The following is a 23,115-nucleotide window of genomic DNA, read 5'->3' as shown; positions in this document are numbered from 1 at the left end:
AAGGACAAAAGAACCACACCTCAGTCGGGGGTAGGGAACCATTAAAGGCTCTCTGAAAAGGCTGATGTGTACCAAGGACTACAAACCCTGCAACAGGAAAGGATGCAGACAGGGCAGGGGTGAGGAGATGCTCCAGTTCCCATGAGCAGAATTAAGAGACACAAGCGGGAGGAGGAGGGAGTGTGTCCTGGGACCTCAAGGGCCGGCAGGACAGCACAAAGAAAGTGCACACCAAACCAGGTGATGAGGAGAGAAAGGTATCAGGGTGACAAATCACTGCAGGCCTTGAGTGGCAGGTTCGAGTATGGCTTTTACGCTGTAGGCGACAAGGAATGGCATTTCCTAAGTGGTATTTTAGGAAGGTGCAATCTGGCAATGATGCACACAACTAATTAAATCAGACGGGGGGGTCAAGAGGCTGTTGGTGTTAACAGTCTATGTGGGAAGAAAAAAAATCTGGGCTCACAAAGAAGCCGTAGGACTGGAGAGTAGAGACCACTGAATGATATACGAAAATAAAGTGCCAAGCAGACCAAAAGTAAGAAATCAGAAAAAAGTAGGAGAAAGTATCAGCGAACAGCTCATCCTGGGATCCAGGAGGGAGTGCCTAAGCATAAAAGCAATGAAAAACACTCCTAAGAAACAGGTGTTATATATTAGATCACATAAAAAGTAAAACTTACATATGACCAATAAAGATCGTTAATACCAACAGGTGAGCAAACGGGGAGAGCTACAAAAAATAGGAAATATGGTATATAATCATAATATGTAAAATTCACACAAACTGCAAAGAAAAATTAAACCCAAAGAAAAAACGGGACAAAGGATAAAAACAGCAATACAAATGACTAATAAATATACAGACTCTTCAAGGCTATGATTAAATGCGAAAATAAACATTAGATACTTAGCCCAGTGCCTAGCACACTGCAGGGCCTCAATAAAGGGTCACTGTTATTGAACTCTCCATATCAGCAAAGGTAAATGACATGAGCCTCAGGTGGGGGGAGGGGGGATGTTAATCAGTACAACCTATCACGAACCACTGAAAGTACATATATAACTGAATCACTTTGCTATACACCAGAAACTAACACGACATTGTAAAACAACTATACTGCAATAAAAAAAATTTTTTTTTAAGTTTTTGCCTTTGACCCAGGATTACCCTTCTACTCCTTAGAACCTATTCTAAAGATACAAGCAAAACCTAAAACATGGATTTCTATACAAATATGTTCACTGCAGCATTCCTTAAAGAGAAATAAAAACAATCAGAAATAACCTAAACGTCCAAGAATAAATATTCCATAACTGAATATTATAAAGTCATTAAGATGTCTTTAAAATATTTAATGGTATTAAAATGCTTATAATATAAAGTTAACTGGAAAAAGGGATTCAAACATATATGAATCTATCTTTAAAAAATATACACATAAAAAGTTCTGTAAGAAAATATATTAGTAGTAGTAATAATATTCAATTCCCAGTAGCAGATAACATGAATTTCCTTTGCGCTTTCAGTATTTTCCAAATTTTCTTCCATAAGAATTTGTTTTTGTTTTTAAGATTTTTTTAAAATACATTTATTTATTTATTCATTTTTCGCTGCATTGGGTCTTTGTTGCTGCACGCAGGCTTTCTCTAGTCGCGGAGAGCACGGGCTACTCTCTTCGTTGTGGTGTGTAGGCTTCTCATTGCGGTGGCTTCTGTTGTTGCTGAGTACGGGCTCTAGGAGCATGGGCTCAGTAGTTGTGGCTTGCGGCTCTAGAGCGCAGGCTCAGTAGTTGTGGCGCACGGGCTTAGTTGCTCTGCAGCATGTGGGATCTTCCCGGACCAGGGCTCGAACCCGTGTCCCCTGCATTGGCAGGTGGATTCTTAACCACTGCGCCACCAGGGAAGCCCAAGATTTTTTTTTTCTTTTTTTTCATGTGGACCATTTTAAAGTCTTTATCGAATTTGTTACAATATTGCTTCTGATTTATGCTTTGGTTTTTTGGCCTTGAGGTAATGTGGGATCTTAGCTCCCCAACCAAGGATCGAACCCACATCCCCTGCACTGGAAGGCGAAGTCTTAACCCCTGGACTGCCAGGGAAGTCCCTTTTGTTTCTATTGTACGGGAAAAATGTAGTCTCTAAGGAAAGAAGGTGACAGACACCTGAACCTGGAAGAAAGAGAACTGTCAAGAGCAAATGGACTGAATACACTGGACCAGGTTTCAAAGCTAATTATGAGGTTTAGGGTCTTTGGAATCAAAGAATGGTGTAACCATAAGAGCAGGCCTGGAAATTCAGTGATTCACACTAGCCCCGTGCTCCACAACTACAAAGCCTGCGCTCTAGAGCCCGCGAGCCACAACTACTGAGCCCGCGAGCCACAACTACTGAGCCCGCGAGCCACAACTACTGAAGCCTGCGAGCCTAGAGCCCGTGCTCCGCAACAAGAGAAGCCACCACAATGAGAAGCCCGCGCACCGCAACAAAGAGTAGCTCCCGCTCAGCACAACTAGAGAAAGCCCGCGCGCAGCGACGAAGACTCAACACAGCCAAAAATAAATAGAATAAATAAGCTTGCTGATTTCTTGAAAACAGAGGCAGGGGTCAGAAGCCACACTCCCAGATGCATAAACCAGCTCCCCTACAAACTTGCTGTTTGTCTTGGGCAAATTACTCAATTGCTCTCTGCCTCAGTATTCTTATCATAGAACACAGATAATGTCAACCACTTTAGTGGTTTCTCATAGGACCGAATGAAAATACATATGAAGAGTTTAGAACACTGTCTGACGTACAGTAAACGTTCAGTAAGTGGAATGGGAGGGAGTTCCCTGGTGGCCTAGTAGTCAGGATTCTGGGCTTTCACTGCTGTGGCCCGAGTTCAATCCCTGGTCAAGGAACTGAGATCCAAAAAAATAATAATAGGGCTTCCCTGGTGGCGCAGTGGTTGAGAGTCCGCCTGCCAATGCAGGGGACACGGGTTCGTGCCCCGGTCCGGGAAGATCCCACATGCTGCGGAGTGGCTGGGCCCGTGAGCCATGGCTGCTGAGCCTGCACGTCTGGAGCCTGTGCTCCGCAGCGGGAGAGGCCACAACAGTGAGAGGCCCGCGTACTGCAAAAATAAATAAATAAATAATAATAATAAGTGGAATATGAAGTTATCATTCCATGCCATTTCACTGCCAATCAGAAATAGGGTGGCAGACTTAGGGTGGATAAATCAGAGCAAAGGATGAACACAAAAACTGAGATGATCTGCACATCTTAGCAACCCAAGCTGCTCAGGTGGCTCAGTGAGCACTGTGGGAAATGTATTCATAATATGAATGGACAACTAATCTAAATTCAGGTGAAAAACATTAGCTGCTGCCTACCTCCTTGCAATTTACTTCACCGTGACTAATACAGTATAAGATATTACATTTCAAAAGACAATAATAATAGAATACAAAAACTTAAAAATAATAATTCCTTAAGAGAAACATTTACACTCACTTTAATGAATGTGAAATATCCCTTTGGGAGAAGAATAAGATTCACAATCTTTTGAAGAAATGATGGGAATTTGCCTGCAGAAATGAGCACTATAGTTAAGAAACCCTATTCTGAGGAAAGATTTATCTGTTCAGCATCTACAATCTCTTTCTAGAAAATGTGCTTTTCTCTCTCTACAACCTGCTTGGAACCAAGCCTTGAATTTGAGAATGCAAATTCTTCAGAACTGTGTGAGGACTGCAAACCAGCGAACCAGGAAATATGGAAGAAACGAGAGCAGTGCTTTCTTTGCAATCAAATTTTAAAACTCTGGCCCAAGTGTCAGGTTTGAACTTGAGAACGTTCTCTTTGTCCTTTCTGACGTTTCTGGAGGAGGAAGGTCCCAGGCCCCCTTGCTCCGTGCTGGACGCCATCTTTAATGATGATATATGGGGTCCTTTCCCTTCAGCACTGCTGGGGGGTCAAACGTGGGATGCCGCCCTCCCGAGCATCAACAAGCAAATTATAAACTGTGTCAATCCGAGTTAATGCAAAGCTGTAATCCTCTTTAACAAGAGATCAAATCACTGCCATGAGTTATGTTCATTCTGTAATCTGATAAGGAAGAGAGGGAACCTCTAATAAAAGAGTAATGGGAGCCTTTAATGACGCTGGGGAAAGACAGCACCAGTGCAAGTTTCCAGCTCGTTCCTGCTGATTAGATCAATGTTGCATATTTGCTCGGGCTTGTTTCACCTGTCAGAACAACCTGTGTCTTTTTAGGAGATAAGAAGCCTCAGAGAAAACATCTATATCTTAACCATTCTTGCTCTCAAGTTTTTAACCAACGAAAAATGCTCTGTGGAGGGTAGTTCTGGGGTTATTAGCTGATGTGTTCTCAAACGCTGAGCAAACTTCCTCAGAATATTTCACCACAATTCAGTGCATTATGGCTAATAAAAAAGGGTTTGTGTCGGGGGGCGGTAAAGTAGGTAACGGGGAATCAAAAATGGTCTAAGTAACCTCTGGATTACCAATTAGGGAGAACAGAACACCATCAGGAGAGTGGTAGAATGTGCCCGTACTTAGGGTACAGACCCACACACAAAAATGGCACGCGGAAGATAAATTGCCTGTACAAATTCTATTATACCGCGGCACCTCAAGAACAACGTGGCAGTGATGTTGACAAAGCACTTTACAAGGCTGGATTACATTTGTACATTTCTAAAACTCCAGATGTAAAACAATAATGTATTTGGTGCTTAGCAGTTATCATTAAAGGATTCTGTCCTTGTTCTTTCTAAAGCCAGTAGCTTTACAAAAGGAGAGGGGAAAGTGGTTTTTTATCTGGGGGCAGAGAGTGGGGGTTAAAATGAAAATTTTTGCTGTTCCTACTGAGAATTTAAGTTCTTTGCAAAGGAATGGAGTACCTACAAAATGTTGATATTGCTATCATTTTTGTAATAAGAAAAAAAGCTTCTTAGGAAAGAAAATACAATAACCTACCCTTTCAATGAACAGTACCAGAACTGGGTTTATCTAATAAATGCTCTCTGAAGCAGCAGTAAATACAAGGCAAACACCAATTTTCTTAGGCACCAGGCTGACTGCTGCCACTTAGACCTGTTCTGTGCTGACTACAAAACCCACGCTGACAGAGTAAGCATTCCCCATCCCAAATCTGGGGTGGTGGCCAGTTTTGAGGAACACATCTCGACCTGTCTCAGAGTCTTACTCAGAATTTACTTCTCCTACTTGTCACACTAGCATTTTATTATCTGACCTACATCTACCCAGCAAACGAAAAAGAACGAACTTCTTTAAAAGTCTGCCTCAGAGGGTCTTTCAAAAACAGAGGCAAAACCCCAGATGATTATTTCCACAACCGACAAATTCATTTTGTTAGAACCATAATAAAAGATCACCTGGATTTTCACTTCACCCTCCCTCTAGTCTAACAGCACTCCAGGGCTTTCACACCATGTAAAGTGAGCTCTGCTTCTAAAATGTCCTTGGTAAGCTTAGAATAACTTCAATAGTCAGAGAAGTGAACAGCAATCCTGTAAATCATGCAAGTAACACACTGACCTGTTCTCAGTGGTGACAATATGCTTAGAGGGATTCTCTGCCAATGAGACATCAAGCCCTTTGTCCTCCTCAGCCCACTGATAACTCTGCCTCTACAGCATCACATGACACTTCTGCCCTCTTCGCACAGATGACTCTGAAGGGCAAACAGGAGCTGCTCTGGGAGATGTGCTGCCCCGTGCCAAGAGTACCTGAGGGTCCAGCAAAGCCAGCAATCCTTTGTAGACTCGTGGTAGCCCCTCTCTCGCACGCAACACATGATACAGGGGCAAAGTTGAATTTCTTTTCTTTCCTCCCAGTACTGAAAGGCAGCTATGCTAACCACCATACCACCAACCCCTCTCCTCCCAGTACTAGGAGTGTTCATCAGGCCTGCAATAGAAACCACCTGCCTACCTCCTAATACCAGACCAGCAAAAGTGTCAGGGGTCACATGAGACTTTCACTAGCAAAGGAAACCTGAGGGCCTGTAAAGGCATTTAAATCCGTATGCAAAGCTTACCTAGAGACGCCCCAAAGGGAAATCTGTAATACAGGAGCAAACTGGGCTACTCTGCATTTAAAAAGACTTTTTAAAACATAGATTGCTTGAAGAGAAAATTTCCTAGCATGAGAAAAGAATATGTATCAGCAGAAATATGAAGATGCCACTACCTTTCTAAAGATCCTTTTACAGACAGTACTTCTTCCTCCACTAAGGGTATTTTAATACCCTGTGTTAAAGACCTCTGCTCTCTCTCCCTTAATGAGAGCTATGTTCCAGTCTCAATTCAATTTGACCAAGTCCAAATTTGAGCTCAAACTGGACAATGGACATGGGGGATTCAAGGATGAGTAACCATACTGGGATTCCCCCCTTCTCCTCTCTTTATTAATACTGGGTATTAATCCAACTTAGGCACATGCGTGGAACAACAAATTGGACCCAAGACACAGAAAGAGAAGGGCTTCTCTCTCCAGACCTGGGTATGTTAGGAACCACAGGTAGAGTGGCCTCTGAGAATAAGAAATCAAAAGGGCTGGAGGGGCTTCCCTGGTGGTGCAGTGGTTGAGCGTCCGCCTGCTGATGCAGGGGACACAGGTCATGGCTGCTGAGCCTGCATGTCCGGAGCCTGTGCTCCGCAACGGGAGAGGCCACAGCAGTGACAGGCCCACGTACCGGAAAAAAAAAAAAAAAAGGGCTGGAAATTTTGTTATGTAATTTTTCACCATGATTAAAAAAGGGGAGGGGTGGGCTGGGACAGAAGCTACTTGGGTATTCAAAAGCCAGTTTTATCCAAATGGCTCACAGGGCAGAAGCCTTAAGGCAAAGAAGCTCTTTCATTTATGTAATACTTCAATAGAGGAAATCAGGACCTTCCCACCTCCTCTTTATATTATAGATATAATTTTCAAAATGAACATGTCCTATTCTGTTGATAAAAAGCAATACAAATTTATTGTAAAAAAAAAAAATCAAATACTACAGAAATAATAGACTAGAAAATAAAATGTGTCTTCTACTCCACCCTGCCCAGCAATAAACATGTGAAGAGTTTGGTGTACACTGTTTTCAGAGTTTCTTATTTTTTTTAGTGACACTTAATATGAATGCATCCTCATGGCAGGAAATTAGAGCAAAACAGAAGTATGAGAAACAAAAAAAGGTGGAAATCTCCCTTTGCCCCTTCCTCCTCCCAGTCCCTTCCCTGTAGGTAAACATTTTAAATATTACTGATGTGTAACATATCCATACATACGTATACATACACAGCTGTTTAATATTTATTTTAAAAACATAAATGGATATTACATAAATGGATGTTTCTTTTTCTAGTTAACAAAATAACCTGGAGATCTTGCCATGACAGTATATTTTTTTGTAAGGCATCACTTTTTCTTCAATCGTACACGTTTATTTACTCAAAAGCAGGATTATGATATAGTATTCTGTAGCCTATTTATTACATTAAACATTATGTTAATACGTACAGCTCCACTTCCTCCTTTAACAGTTGCTTATAACTTCAATGAATGATTTTCTGTGATTTTATTTTAACTAGTTCCCTATTGATGGTCATTTGGATTGTTTCTTATTTTTCCCCATTATAAACAATGTTGCAATAAAGATCCTTGATACAAAAATATTTGCTAACTTGCTATTTCCTTAGGTCTCCTTAGGTCAATTCCTAAAAGTGAGATTTCTCTGGGTCAACAGATACATTTACATTTAAAATTTTGAAAAACATTGCCAAATAGCCCTCCAAAATGATTTTGCCATTTACATTCCTAACAACAGTAAATGAAAGCGTCTGTTTCCTCACACCATCGACATTAGTGATTATCACTCTTTTAATGTTTTCCAATTTAATAAGAAAAAAATGAAATCTCATTATTTTAATATCCATTTATTTGATTAACGAGATTGACAGTCTTTATATTTTTTGGCCATTTGCGATTTTTCTTTTACGATCTCTAAGTTTGCTTGTTGACACGCTTTACCCATTATTTTTATTGGGATATTCTTAGAGATCTGTAAAAACTCTTTCCATAGCATTCTTACACAGTAATGTTACATTGAACTTTCTCTTCCCAGTTTGTCATTTACTTATAACTTTGTTTTTGGTATCTTTTTCACTGTGACTCTTATGTAGTCATAGCTACTAGTACTTTCCCCGTGGCTTCTGGCCTTCGTGTCATGCTTACAAAGCCTTTCTCTACTTCAAAATCATAAAGAATTCTCTATTCATACATGCACACCAAGAATGACATATCTGTAACTTTGTTCTACTCTACCATAGATGCAACTATAAAAATGGGTTGAATTTTCCCAGAAGTTTACCTTCAATAAATCTATATCATTGTTTAAAAAAAAAAAAAGAATGATATATCTGTAACTTATCAAAACCAGAACTATTCACTTGGAGAAAAGTATCAATAGTATGCACTGATGCTGAAATGAAAGTTTCCCATTCCTCAAATTTTGTGGCATACTAAGTGAGAAACCAAATAGAACAGTGCTAGATTATTTCCAGTTATGGAATTACCTAAACAAAAAACAAAACAGGCCAAGCTATGACGGGCTCCTTCTTAAGATATAGTTTTAAAAAAAAAGATACTACCTAACACTACCTATGGGCCCTGGAATATTTGATACCAGAAGCAGAAAGAGCTAATACTCACTTACTCTGTCTATAGTTAGTCTGGCCTATTCAGACTCTGGAGCACAAGCAGTAACGTGGATGTCTGCCTCTGTGTCCTTAAGAAACACAATGCAAAGGGAGCGTACTTGGTAAAAACAAATGCTCAGTTCTCCAGCTGTAACACTCTTATTAAATTCCTTGTTACAAAGTGGCTAAACCAGCGGGAGAACAATGCTGATAATTAGCAGCGTCTACAAGGGATAGCTTTTTCCCCCACTAACACCAAATGCCACACAGTTACCCAGCAAACACATTCCCAACCCCTCCTCCCTTGCCTGCTCTACCTGAAGTGGCAACATAACAGAGTTATGACCAATGAGATATGAGAAGTTGTTTTTGGAGGGCATTCTGATAAAAGAAAATCAGTATGGCTGACACCACTCCTTTCCTCTTCTTCCTGCCTGGAATGCATACTTGATGGCTAAAGCTGCAGCAACCACCTTGCAACCACAGGGGGAAGACCAAGGTATGTTGGCCTTAATACTACTGAGAAGGGAAAAGCCATTGCCAGTAATTACCTGCCACCCCTAGGAATATTCTGTTAGAAAAATAAACTCCCATTTGCTTATACCTCTGTAGTCATATTTTATGTTTCTTGCAGACCAAGCCCAACATAATCCTAAATAATAAAGTCGTTTTCAAATAAACTTTATGTCTAGCATATAGCAGACCCTTAAAAACTATGAGTGAATAAACAAGATTCTGGGAAACTAAGTGTCCGGGGGTATCAGGTGATTCAAGAAAAATCCCAGCTAGGAATGACAATCGATTTCTAAATGATCTAGTAGTACTATATTCAAAAGATGCCACCAATACTTAAACTAGATTTCACTTTATGCCTGGGATAATAATGTTACCTTAATGGATTTTAGTTTTTAAGTGCCTAGTTTTCCTTTTCTATTGAAGTAATTTTTTCATGTCATCCTGACAGAGAACCTAAGAAGCATTCATTTTACTCTATTATTTTTTTAATTTGTTTTTTCTCTTGCTTTTATTTATATACTTATTTACTTATTTATTGGCTGCGCTGGGTCTTCGTTGCTGCACGGGCTTTCTCTAGTTGCGGCAAGCGGGGGCTACTCTTCGTTGTGGTGCACGGGCCTCTCGTTGTGGTGGCTTCTCGGTGGCTTCTCTTGTTGCGGAGCATGTGCTCTAGGCGCACAGGCCTCAGTAGTTGCAGTATGCGGGCTCAGTAGTTGCGGCATGTGGGCCCTAGAGGGCATGGGCTTCAGTAGTTGTGGCGCGTGGGCTCAGTAGTTGCGGCGTGTGGGCTCAGTAGTTGTGGTGCATGGGCTCTAGGACCCACAGGCTTCAGTAGTTGTGGAGCGGGGACTCAGCAGTTGTGGCTCTTGGGCTCTAGAGCACAGGCTCAGTAGCTGTGGTGCACGGGTTTACTTGCTCTGTGGCATGTAGGATCTTCCTGGACCAGGGCTCTGAACCTGTGTCCCCTGCATTGGCAGGTGGATTCTTAACCACTGCACCACCAGGGAAGTCCCTCACTCTACTATTTTTAAAAACAGATCAGACCCAGAAATAAATGGAAAAACAAACAAACAAAACCCAGCCAGACAAAGGCATTCATTTGCAAAGCACAGGAGAGTGCAGGAAGTCACAAAGATATGCGTATAAATGGACTCAGCGCCACCCGTAAGCTATTTTGTACTCAAAGCACTGAACAAATGCAAACAAAAAATTGATAATCATCGTGTTCAACTAAACTTGCACATCTACTACTTTTCAAGCAAGGGGGAAATCTGATGGGGTTTATTAGCAAACTAAATACTCTCAAATAAAAAGGTTGAATGTAGCTTGAGGGATAAAGCTGGCAAAACCCACATGTGCCTACATTATGACCAATAATTTCACTTGGTGAAGACTTATGTTTTAAAGTGTCTATCACAGCATTACAACAATGATAATTAAAAACAATTTAAATTTCCAACAATTAGTGAATGGCTCAATAGGTAATATAAAAATATTACACAGTCACTTAAATTTTTGAATAATTTTAATGACATGAAATGGTCACAGTATACAAAATATTTAAAGAAAAAATCACAATACAGAATATAATTCTATATTGTTGAATATAATTTTAATTATATAAAAATAAAAACAAGAACATACTAAAAGGGGACTCAAAGACTGAAAGGAAATATTCTGAGATACTAAAAGTGGTTGTCTCCTATGTATGGGTGTGTGTATATACACACATTTCCAACCTCTATACGCTGAGAGAGCCTATGAACAATGACACCCAGAACAATGAGCACCCCAGCACCCAGACCTTAGGTTCTAAAAACCACAGTTCACTAAAAAGAGTGAGAACTCCCTGGAGAAAGACTGACTCCAGGGCTGGAACAGAGAAAATATAAGATGAGCCTAGAACACCTAGCTGTGGTGGAAAGTAAGGAAGCACTCAAGGAATAATTGGGGACATCTCAAAAAGATGCAAGCCAGCTTGAAGGGGCTTCTGTTAACCTGAGATAATTTTAAATCAAAATAAATAATGACAGTAACAGATCATAACTAACTTGAATAAAATAGGAGAGCATGAATCCATACTGATATAAATGAATAAGTAAATGCTAAACAAATCAAGGAGAAGGAATATGGATAGATAAATAATATTATAAAAATATTATGATGTAGTAGAATGCCAACTAATAAATACAAAAGGAATGATTCTTTAAAAAGTGGTTATCTCCGAATTGAGTACACGTATACATTTTCTTCTGTACACATTTCTAGTTTCAGCTTTGTAAAATGAGCATGTACTTCTTTTGTAAAAATACTCAAAATAAAAAAAACCTCAACAGCAGCCTGAACAAACACAACATAATGCAGATCTCTAGAGCAATCTCTAGACCCATTTTTAAAAGGAGAACATATGCATAAAACCCCCAAACACATGAAGCAAGTGTGTGTGCTGTCCTAACCCATCTGTCTAGAGAAGAGCTCCGATGTCCTAGGCAGGTGGCTAAAGTTAAAAACAAAACAAAACAGCAAAAACAAACAAAAAACCCACCAGAGGCAGCACTGAGATTTACGGGAATTTTGTTTTGGTCTTACAGTAATGATGGGAGTGAAGAGATGTGACGAGGACCCTTGCTATGATGCCAATGACAAATGGTTCACTGATAAGAAGAAATGGAGAGGGCGACAGGCTGTAGAACAGGTCAATATCGGGCTGTCATGAAGCCATTTGAGACATATAATTAAATCTATTACTCACCTGGCATCATCATTCATTGTGGTATGGTCAATAGGTGCCATGAAGCTCAGAAGCCTGCTAAGGACGTGAAACCTAATAAAGTAGGAAACAAACAGGCAGCAACATCAGTAACTATTAACCTAGAAAAGGAAATACACCCTACCAGGTAACAAACTCCAGAACTGATCACAGGTATACCTGGCTCCAGAGTGCAACAGGGAACAATTCATAGGCACGAACCACTCACGACCATAAAAACACTTTTTCCTTAAGACTACAGGAGAAAAGTGTGATAAAAGCACATTGTGAATGACAGTAGCTCAACAGAGCTCCAACGCCCAAAAAATGAGTAGATAGACCTGTGCCCTTGAGCAATCTACTAGCCCTTAAACATCACTCCAGACAGACAATGAGGAGATGACTACCTCATCTTCCCTCCTCTACACACATCTTAATCATTTTTCAGTGTCATTAAAGCTACCTACTGGCAGTAGCACAGGTAGTGGCATAACATTCAAATGGAACACCTCACCACCACCATCACTCACTAGCTCCCTGAGTCAGAAAAGGCTTCTAGAATCACCTTCACTCACTAGCTCCACCAGGTCTTTCATTTCGCCCTCTTTTTTTTTTTTGGCTGCATTGGGTCTTCGTTGCTGCACGCGGGCTTTCTCTAGTTGCGGCGAGCGGGGGCTACTCTTCACTGCGGTGCGCAGGCTTCTCACTGCAGTGGCTTCTCTTGTTGCGGAGCACAGGCTCTAGGCGCGCGGGCTTCAGTAGTTGCAGCACATGGGCTCAGTAGTTGTGGCTCACGGGCTCTAGAACGCAGGCTCAGTAGTCGTGGCACACGGGCTTAGTTGCTCCGCGGCATGTGGGATCTTCCCGGAGCAGGGCTCGAACACGTGTCCCCTGCATTGGCAGGTGGATTCCTAACCACTGCGCCACCGGGGAAGCCCCTCACCCATCTTCAAATGACACATGCAACTGAGTACATAAGAAGTCTGATCCTTAGATCTTCAGTCAAGGTGTTACAGAAATTTAAGTTATGTCACCTCCATCTCCCACCAATAGAAAAAAAGGGTATTTTTGTACAAAGTGCTTTGAGATCCTCTGGTGAAGGGGGGCTGAACAAATATTTGACCTTATACAGAAGAAATTACACCAAAGAGAATTCAAAGAAGGTATCCCTTTCTGTTCATTATAAAAGGAGAAGCTGAAGGACAATATGCATAGTATATTGGTTGGCCAAAAAGTTCATTTGGGTTTTTCCATGTTACGGAAAACCCAAATGAACTTTTAGCCCAGCCCAATAAAATTCTAACCAGAAAAACTTGTTCTTGGGCAAAACACTATCCACAAAAAAATATGATATAAATATTTTCACATGTGTAATGTTTTACAGTTTTAAAAACATTTTTACACACATCAAAGAATTTGATTCTCTACTACACCACCAATAGCCAAGCCTCCCAAATTTCACTCATTTTTTTAACAAATGAATTTAAAAGAATAATAGTGATGAGATTTTTCCCATTATAAGAGTAATACAAAAAGCATAATTCATTACAGAAAATTTAGAAAACAAACCAACTGGGCACACACAAAAATACATACATAGGGGCTTCCCTGGTGGCGCAGTGGTTGGGAGTCCTCCTGCCGATGCAGGGGACACGGGTTTGTGCCCCGGTCTGAGAGTATCCCGCATGCGCGGAGCGGCTGGGCCCGTGAGCCATGGCCGCTGAGCCTGCGCGTCCGGAGCCTGTGCTCCACAACGGGAGAGGCCACAGCAGGGAGAGGCCCGCATACAGCAAAAAAAAATAATAATAATAACATACATAGTTCTTCCACCTAGAGAAGAACTGTTATTAATATTTATTATTATTATGAGTTTAATATTTTGGTTAATTATGTTCATTTTATTTATTTAATTAATTAATTAATTTTTTTTTTTTTTTTTTTGCAGTACACGGGCCTCTCACTGTTGTGGCCTCTCCTGTTGTGGAGCACAGGCTCTGGACGCGCAGGCTCAGTGGCCATGGCTGATGGGCCCAGCCGCTCCGGGGCATATGGGATCTTCCCAGACCGGGGCATGAACCCGTGTCCCCTGCATCGGCAGGCGGACTCTCAACCACTGCGCCACCAGGGAAGCCCAATTATGTTCATTTTATATAGAAATCCATACACACACATAATTTCATATCTTTTTTTTTCACTTAGCATTGTATCTCAAAGCTATATACAAAATTCCAGGAATGGAAGTACCATAACTATATTTTCATATACTTGAACATTCATATTGCTTCCAATTCTTCACTTTTTATAAGATGCAACAAAATATCTGTTCACTGTACATTTTTTAATGTCCCTATCTCCTAATTATAAAAAATAATATAAAATTTCAAATTCCAAAATGTATAGAGAGCTGACAAGTTCCCTGTAGTCCTATACCCCAGAAATAATCACTGTTAATTAAATCACTGTTAATCATTGTTAAGTTTGTCTGTGGCATTCTCCATATATAAGACAAATATAAACTTTATATATTTTCACATAAAAATGAGACTGTAAGATACTTAATATTCTGCATTATGCTTTTTTCCACTTTGTCATATTCTATTCTTTTAAATAGTTACAGGATATTCTGTCGTGCCAATATAATTTATTAAACCTCCTACTGATAGGCATTATACAGCCTATCCCCTTTAAAAACCATATTAAACAGTGCGAAAGTGAAGACTTTTCAAAACTTTTAGAAATTTATTTTATTGACACAGTTGATTTACAAAATTGTGTTAATTTCTGCTGCATAGCAAAGTGATTCAGTTACACACACACACACATTCCTATTCATATTCTTTTCCATTATGGTTTATCGCAGGATATTGAATATAATTCCCTGTGTTATACAGTAGGACCTTGTTGTTTATGCATTCTATATATACTAGTCTGCAACTGCTAATCCCAAACTCCCAGTCCATCCCTCCCCCACTGCCCCCCATTTGGCAACCACAAGTCTGTTCTCTGTCTGTGTCTGTTTTGTAGTTCATTTGTGTCATATTTTACATTCCACATATAAGAGATATCACATGGTATTTGTCTTTCTCTTTCTGACTTAGCTAAAGTGAAGATTCTTTTTTTTTTTTTTGTGGTACGCAGGCCTCTCACTGTTGTGGCCTCTCCCGTTGTGGAGCACAGGTTCCGGATGAGCAGGCTCAGCGGCCATGGCTCACGGGCCCAGCCGCTCCACGGCATGTGGCATCTTCCCGGACCGGGGCACGAACCCATGTCCCCTACTTCGACAGGCGGACTCTCAACCACTGCGCCACTAGGGAAGCCCGAAGATTCTTATATATAAATTATTGTATGTTTGTTCACACATTTCTATGGGATAAATTTTGAGATGTGGAATTGCTTTGCTGGTGAATCGAAAAGTATGCATATTTAAAATTGAAAAAGTAAGCTAAATGCCCTCCCCAAAGGTTACGTTAATGTACAAGAATATAATTATTTACATAACCTTTTTATTTAAGTATAAAGTGTAAGTACAATTAATAAATGTATTTTAATGTCTTTAGGCTTCGCCAAACTTCACTGTTCATCTGAAAAAATGAAAACTGTTCTTGGCTGTGTCCAAATACAGGTTTAATTTACTGTCTAGACAAAGACTATGAACTACACCTTATAGTTGTGTTGTCCAATCCGGGAGTCACTGGCCACACGTGGCTACTGAGCACCTGAAATGTGCCAAACTGAGATGTGCTCCAGATTTTGAAAACTTGAGATGCAAAAAATGTAAAATATATCACTAATAATTTTTAAAACAATAAATTGTTGAAATAATATTTTTTATATATTGGGTTACGTGAAATATATTATTAAGTTCACTTGTTTCATTTTTTCCCCTTTTCAATTGTGGCTACTAGAACATTTAAAATTACGCAGGTAAAGACATTTTTATTGGATGGCACTGCTCTGTGGAATACCTTTACACTTTAGTAAAATATATTCAATAACTATTAGCTGCATGATGAAAGACAGGCTTTAAGAAGTAATCAGATTTAGTAATGTGTACTTAATACAATGCATTTTACCTAATCTCAGTGCTACTGAGGATGGATGCATGTTTTAGTATTAAAATACCTTTTACCAACCATACTAAGAAGAGATAAATATAATTTTGTTGCAGAAAAATAGACAAACACAAAACACAGTATGACACCTCATTATTAAAGACCCGAGAGCTTCATTCATTTGCATTATGAATTCTGCTTAAATCATGATCAAATCCACTTACAGATAATGCTGAGTAAAAGACTGATAGTCAATAATTATAATTACTTCCCAAAACCAAAACATTTCTTTTTTTTATAAGTTATTTTCCAGCATCCAACTAGCAAATTGCCACACCCAGTCTGACCAGGATCATGCCACTGACCTGCTACCATTTAAACTAAGGTTTCCACAAGGTGATGTTCATCTTTGCTAGGACATTTCTTCTCTCTCCAACCATATCACACAAAGCAAAGCTTGCTCACTGGTGGAATCTAGTACCAGTGATGACAGTTGGCACATCCCACCAGCTCTTCTGGGGGTCTAATTTAAGGAAGTTATTTATGCTATTCTCATCTAGCCTGGGCCCCTTGTTAAATCCATCATGGCAGAATTCTAATGTAGCCAAGGTACCATTTTGGTGTCTGCAAAGGTCCTGGCCAGAGAAACAACTCAATAGCCACAGGTTAGAAGCATGGGCTCTGGAATCAGACCAATTAGCTCAAATCCAAGTTTGTGCTTGCTAGTTCTGTAACCTGGGCGAGCTACTTACCTTCCGAACTACTTTACATGAATTAGCTAATTCAATCTGCATAACAATCCTATGAGATGTGCCTTTTATCACCATGCTAGGTTGACAGATGAGGAAACTGAAGCACAAAGATGTAAAGTATCTTGCCCAAGGTCTAAAGGCCAGTAAGTGAAGTGTCAGATTTCAAACCCAGACAGTTTAGCATCAGAGCCTATGCCTTTTCTACCTCGGCATGTAAATTGCTTTGCAGTGCCCAACAGAGTTTTATAAATGTTAGTTGTTGCTATTGCTAACAAGATCACTCTGATTCTGACCACATCCCGCACACTGATGTTCACAAAGAGAGCCAGGTGAATACTGATGATAAAACTGCAAAACAATTCAAAGCACATGACCTTATTTATTACTTTTCTTTTTACTTCTTATTTGGCAGTAATTTTAGGCTTATAGAAAAGTTGCAAAAATAGTGCAGAGAATTCATGTATATCCTCACCTAGCTTCCTCTAATGTTAACAGCTTACACAAGTACAGTGTAATTATCAAAATTAGGAAATTAACATTGGTACAATACTATTAACTAAACCATAGACCTTATTCAAACTTCACCCATTTTTACCCTAGTGTCCTTTTTCTTTACCAGGATCCAACCTAGGACCCCACATTGCACCTAACTGTGGTGTCTCCTTAAGTCTCCTCCAATCTGTGACAGGTGCTCAGGCTCCCTTATTTTTCAATGACTTGCTACAGTCTTTAAAGTCTGAATTCTGAGCTTGACCACAATCTAGCGCTCACTTATTCATACAGCCTCATCTCCTGCCATTCCCCCATACTCAGTTTAAGTCTCTGTCAAAACAAATGCAGTTCCCAAAACGGACGTGTACACTCTCAGGTCTGTATTTTGGCAAACATTATTCTTTGTGGCCTTTCCCTAGGCTCACTCTTCCTAGTCTGCTCACTTCACACTGTGAAGTGTGGATGCTGCATCTTACAGAAAGTCTTACCTGACAAGCGTGTTAATTTTACTGTTATAATCATCCAAAAACATGTCTACGAGGCACTACGGTAGACGGTTACGGTTGGAACTGTCTTGAAAAAACAGTGCAATACTTGCCCTCAAGGGACACACGATTATAGCTACTTGCCCTAACAGTTTTAAAACTCATAAACATATGATAATGTAAAAAAGGCATTTTTGGCCACTCTCAGTTCTTTTGAAGAGCGTATATTTGCAACAGCAACGTCAACAGATAAACACAAGAAACGAAAGAAACTAATATTTTCGAATGCTTCCTACGTACCAGACATATTCACCTTGTTTTAATCCTCAAACCAAATCTATAAAGTAGGGATTAGTATCTCCACTTATTAAATGAGAAAAGTGAGGCTCAGAGAATAAAGAGCAACCAAAATCATAGAGCCAGACAGAGCCAGTCTCCTGATCTGAAATCCCGGGCTCCTCCCTCTAGAGAACATTTAAAGCCTCACAAAGCTATTAAATTAATTAATTAGAAGTACAGTTGATCTACAATATTATTAGTTTCAGGTGTACAACACAGTGATTCAATATTTTTATAGATTATACTCCATCTAAAGTTATTATAAAATAATGGCTATATTCCCTGTGCTGTATAATATATGCTTGCTCCTTATTTATTTTATATACAGTAGTTTGTGTCTCTTAATCCCATACCCTTATCTCGCCCCTCCCTCCTTCCCTCTCCCCACTGGTAAGCACTGGTTTGTTCTCTGTATCTGTGAGCCTGTTTCTGTTGTGTTAGGTACATTCGTTTGTTTCATTTTTTAGATTCCACATGCAAGTGATAACATAGAGTATTTGTCTTTCTCAAAGCTATAATTTTAAAAGCACCGTACTGGAGAAAAGTCTAATCTCAAAATTAAAGAGTAGGTATTTAATCAGCCTGGTCAATTACAAAGTACTAGTAATAACATTCTTCTTTAAATCCTTCCGGGTGGGGGGGGTACAGAAGAGACAGGTACAAAAGAGGCATGTACGTGAGTGAGTTAAGTAAATGAACGTTCCAGGAGGAGACTGATCCAGTCTTGGAATAATAACAGCAATAATAATGATAGGAATGATGGCAACAGACACGTATATAGTGCTTGCTGTGTCCCTGGCACTGTTCTAAAAGCTGTATATATACTTACTCATTTAAACCTCACAGCAACCCTACAAGTCTTGTACTATTATCATCCCCATTCTACAGATGAAGAAACTAGCACAGAGAGTTTAAGGGTCTTGCTCGGAGTAACTACTAGAGTGTCATATCCCACACTGTCAAAGCTGGGATTCAAACTCAGGCAGTCAGGCTCTTGAGACCATGCTCTTAACCAGTACACTGAAAACAAACTTGGAGAAGTATGAAGACTTGGAAACTTCAACATATGAAAAAACATAAACAAATTATAACAATTTAACCTGAGATTTAAGAAAGTGACTCAAGCACAAGATGATGAAAAGCTACTTTGCACTTCTGCAAAGTTAAAGAAAAATAAGCATTTCCTGATGAGTTTTGTTAAATACTAAAACAGGTTAATTGAAGTAGTGAAATCTGCTTCTCTGAAGATATTTAAAAATGAGACAGATCCACATTTGTCTAAAGGGAATTTAATGACAGGCAGGCTCTAATAAGGATGTGGGATTAGCTATCTGCCTAAAACTGTCCTAACACAATGAGTTTAACATTTTTTTTTCAGTGTGCACCTGAATTACAAGTAGTTTCTTTGACACTGAGGCCCTGTGAGAGTGATATTATGTAATATATAAAAATAGTTACAAGGAATCTAAGTCTGAAAGCATAGCAATGTCAATTCTACTCTTGCCCCATCTTTTGTCTCCATACTTTTAAGACTCCTTCAAGGGCTCACAGGGTTGAGGGCTTTCCTACACTCAGAAATGTCTCTCTGTTCTCATACAAATTATATTCCTCATCTCATTTAAGCAGTGTTAACATTCTCTGGAATCCTTCATTTTTACCTTTTTAGCATATTGCGTACATGTATGGCATCATGAAAATGGACCAATATAATTCTATGTCTAAACAAGACTCCAAAATACAATTTTTATATTGTTCTAAAGAAATCATTTTTTAAAACTAAGGCAATTTCAACGATCTTGTCTTATTTCCTTATTATTTCTCTTTCAGGGAAATGCAAATATCATTTAACCCATCCATTCACAACAGTAGAACAAGAAGTAACTATCTTTCCATTACAGAGTAAAAAAAAAACCGGAGTCTCAAAAAAAGCCTCAAATATTGCTTTAGTTATTTTTCTGCTCCTGAAAAACAGAATCATCAAAAGAAATAGAAAAATGATGTAATAGCCAACATGCAAGAGAAGAGATAAGGATAACAACACACAAGATTAACATTTTTTCTAAAAAGTAACTCACCGAAGTTTCCTTCCTTTGCTGGCTTTCCTATCTACTTTCTTGTGGATTTTGCTTCTTAACTTCTGGATTGCAAGCCACTGCCTAGGAAATTCACAAGCGATGTTATGCATCATCACTAATGGAAATAGTTACATGTATCGACAAATCGGAATTTTTCTCACTAACAACACTGCAGAAAGAAATCATCAACCTACATCAACTTCCTCAAGACAGTCTGGGGCCACAGAGACTAATCAACAGACGAGGATTTGTGCAATGGCTTAAAGAAACAAAAACAAAAACAAATGGCAGCTGGGAAATTCTACAGCAAATTTGGTTAACAATGCTCCTTAGTATTTGGAGTTACTGTGACAAGCACTAAATCTACCAGTCTGCAGGAAAACCCATCAAACTGAGTATAGCTGCTTGGGTTTGCTTTTAATGTTTTAGCTGTGCGGCCTGTTCTATGACTAATATTGCAGCTGCTGTTTGGTTTGAGCACGTGAATTCTTTAAATCTAATTTTCCCATTGTTAATGCCCAACTGCTTTTTCCTGTGCTTTCCACTTTTTGCTAAGTGTTAAGAATTATCCACTATCGATACTAGTTTTACAGTCATTTTATTTATTTAATTTGCATTTCAGCTATAATATTTCAGAATGTGTTGTTCAAAGGTAAGGGCTTTTTTTCCCGCAATATAATCTCAATACCAAGAGCCCCAATATAATCTCAATACCACTGTCACACCTAAAAAAAGTTGACAATAATTCTTTACTATCAAATATTCACTCTAAATTTCCGAGGTCGTCTCAACTTTACAGTTAGTTTGCTTGAATCAGGATCCAAACAAGATTCATATATTCTGCAGTCATTTTATTTTACTTTTATTTTTTTAACATCTTTATTGGAGTATAATTGCTTTACAATGTTGTGTTAGTTTCTGCTGTATAACAAAGTGAATCAGCTATATGTATACATATATCCCCATATCCCCCCTCTTGATTCTCCCTCCCACCCTCCCTATCCCACCCCTCTGGGTGATCACAAAGCACCGAGTTGATCTCCCTGTGCTATGCAGCCGCTTCCCACTAGCTATCTATTTTACATTTGGTAGTCTGCAGTCGTTTTAGATTAAAAGAAATTAATTTTTCAAATAAAAGATACTGGGCTAAGAAAATCTTCATATATTGCTCATATGAACAAATGTGGGGGGAAAAAAGGAAAAACAGCAGCAGTTACTCATCTTACCTGATTTACACAATGAAAATTTAACATCAAAAAAAAAAAATCCAGGGAAATCCAATTACTGTAATCTTAATATAATCTTAATTACCATAATCTATTTTATTGTAAAGTCAGATAAATGTACAATATAATCATCACTTAAATGCAATTTGCTCTATCACATTAAATTTATGGTGAACAGCTCTCTATAGCATTCCAGAGATATACAAAATATCAACATCCTACCCTAAAATTCATGTTTTACTCACATAAAATTATTTCATCAACACAAATTTTTCATTGTGATCTCAAAATGCTGCTCTGCCCCAGAATCCCATTCTGATACTTGCAGCTTTTGTTTCCTTTCATGCTTTTGCAAATTATGGCTCATGGCTATTTAAATGTACACTATTCATTAGGTAGCACTCTCAACGTCCTTTTTATTTTCCAGCCACAGGATGAAGCATACACAAGGGCCTTCCTTCACTACTTTCCATTCTACCCTGACATCTGGGTAATGCCGCCACGTTCCATTTCTAATTGTGCCACAGCTTTCACTGAAGGGGTGGAGGTCTAAATTAGGGCACACTCTCCCAGAGCAAGGAACCTGTTGTGCACAGTGCCACGTCCTGACAGCGGAGAGCATGCATCTGGGTGGATGCTTTTTACCCACTGGTCAGAGATTGATACAGATAAAATCACAGCCCAATCCAGAGAGCAAAGAGATTAAGAGGGACTTTGTGAAACAAACCCTAAAATAAACACCTACAGGCATTTTATAATCTCTTATTCAAACTGCACTTAAGGCAATGTAGGTAGGGTAAACAATTTCCATCACTCTGCCTGTCTAGTTCTTGTTATCTTGCTTAACTTTTTTTTTTTAATTTGGCTGTGCGGCATGACTTGTAGGATCTCAGTTCCCTGACTAGGGACTGAACCCGGTCCACAGCAGTGAAAGCCCGGAATCCTAACCACTAGGCCACCAGGGAACTCTCAACTTTTATAATTATAGGACCAATCGTTGCCTTGGAGGCTGAATTAAGGAGATTCAGAGGGAGAAACTATTATACAGGCTACTTGCATGAATAGAAAGCCATATCTAAATTACCTTCCCATGGCCACCTGATCATTGGGATCCAAGGAGCTGGTCTTCCGTTCTATGAGTTCTCGAAGGAGCTGGGGAAAAAGGAAAGCAAGTGATTTATTTATCATCTCCCAGCACCAACTGACTTTAAAAGGGCACAGGAGGAATTCTGAACGGCATAGTGACAGCTCTAAACTACAATCAATAAGGGACAACTCAGTGGCAAGAGCATGACTGAATTCCCATTAACCCTTTCATATTTATATATCTTTAAAAAGAGCTATAAGCAATAGCTGAGAACAAAGTCCATTTGAAAGACTTATTGTACTGCAGTTCATTTCAAATGGATCAATGAGTATGCAACATTCCCTTCATTGTTTTTATGATTAGTTTTGTCCACCTCATCGATATCAGTGGAGAATCTATAAAAGGTCAGGTGGGAAGGGCTGGGTGGCAAAGAGGAACACGCATCAGCTTCTCACCAACAGGATAATGGTACATGGTTAACTTCTGACCTATAACCTCCGGCAGTCAGGAAGGTCTTCCTTAGGCAAAAAGCCTTTATTAGATATAACTAAAAGTGTGGACTTCACTCTCTTGCTTTCCACAGCTGGTACCCTAGCATGCTTACTAATAAATAACTTAACCATAT

The 23,115-nt window shown here is 39.4% G+C and overlaps 1 protein-coding gene across 1 annotated transcript in view; it reads right to left on the bottom strand.

The window, feature by feature from the left end:
• The window catches only part of AATF (apoptosis antagonizing transcription factor), a 99,469-nt gene that overhangs the window by 12,602 nt on the left and 63,752 nt on the right, over positions 1-23,115 (bottom strand). The window contains exons 9-11 of the mRNA XM_079905586.1: positions 22,488-22,555; positions 20,178-20,258; positions 11,986-12,057 (exon numbers count right to left, since the gene is read on the bottom strand). Coding sequence (XP_079761712.1) covers positions 11,986-12,057; positions 20,178-20,258; positions 22,488-22,555 — 221 coding nt within the window. The remainder of the gene's footprint in view (positions 1-11,985; positions 12,058-20,177; positions 20,259-22,487; positions 22,556-23,115) is intronic.

This window comes from Stenella coeruleoalba (assembly GCF_951394435.1).
Source record: "Stenella coeruleoalba genome assembly, chromosome: 19".
Lineage (NCBI taxonomy): Eukaryota > Metazoa > Chordata > Mammalia > Artiodactyla > Delphinidae > Stenella > Stenella coeruleoalba.
Note: the sequence above shows the minus strand (reverse complement) of the source record. Positions and strands in the feature narration are given on the sequence as shown.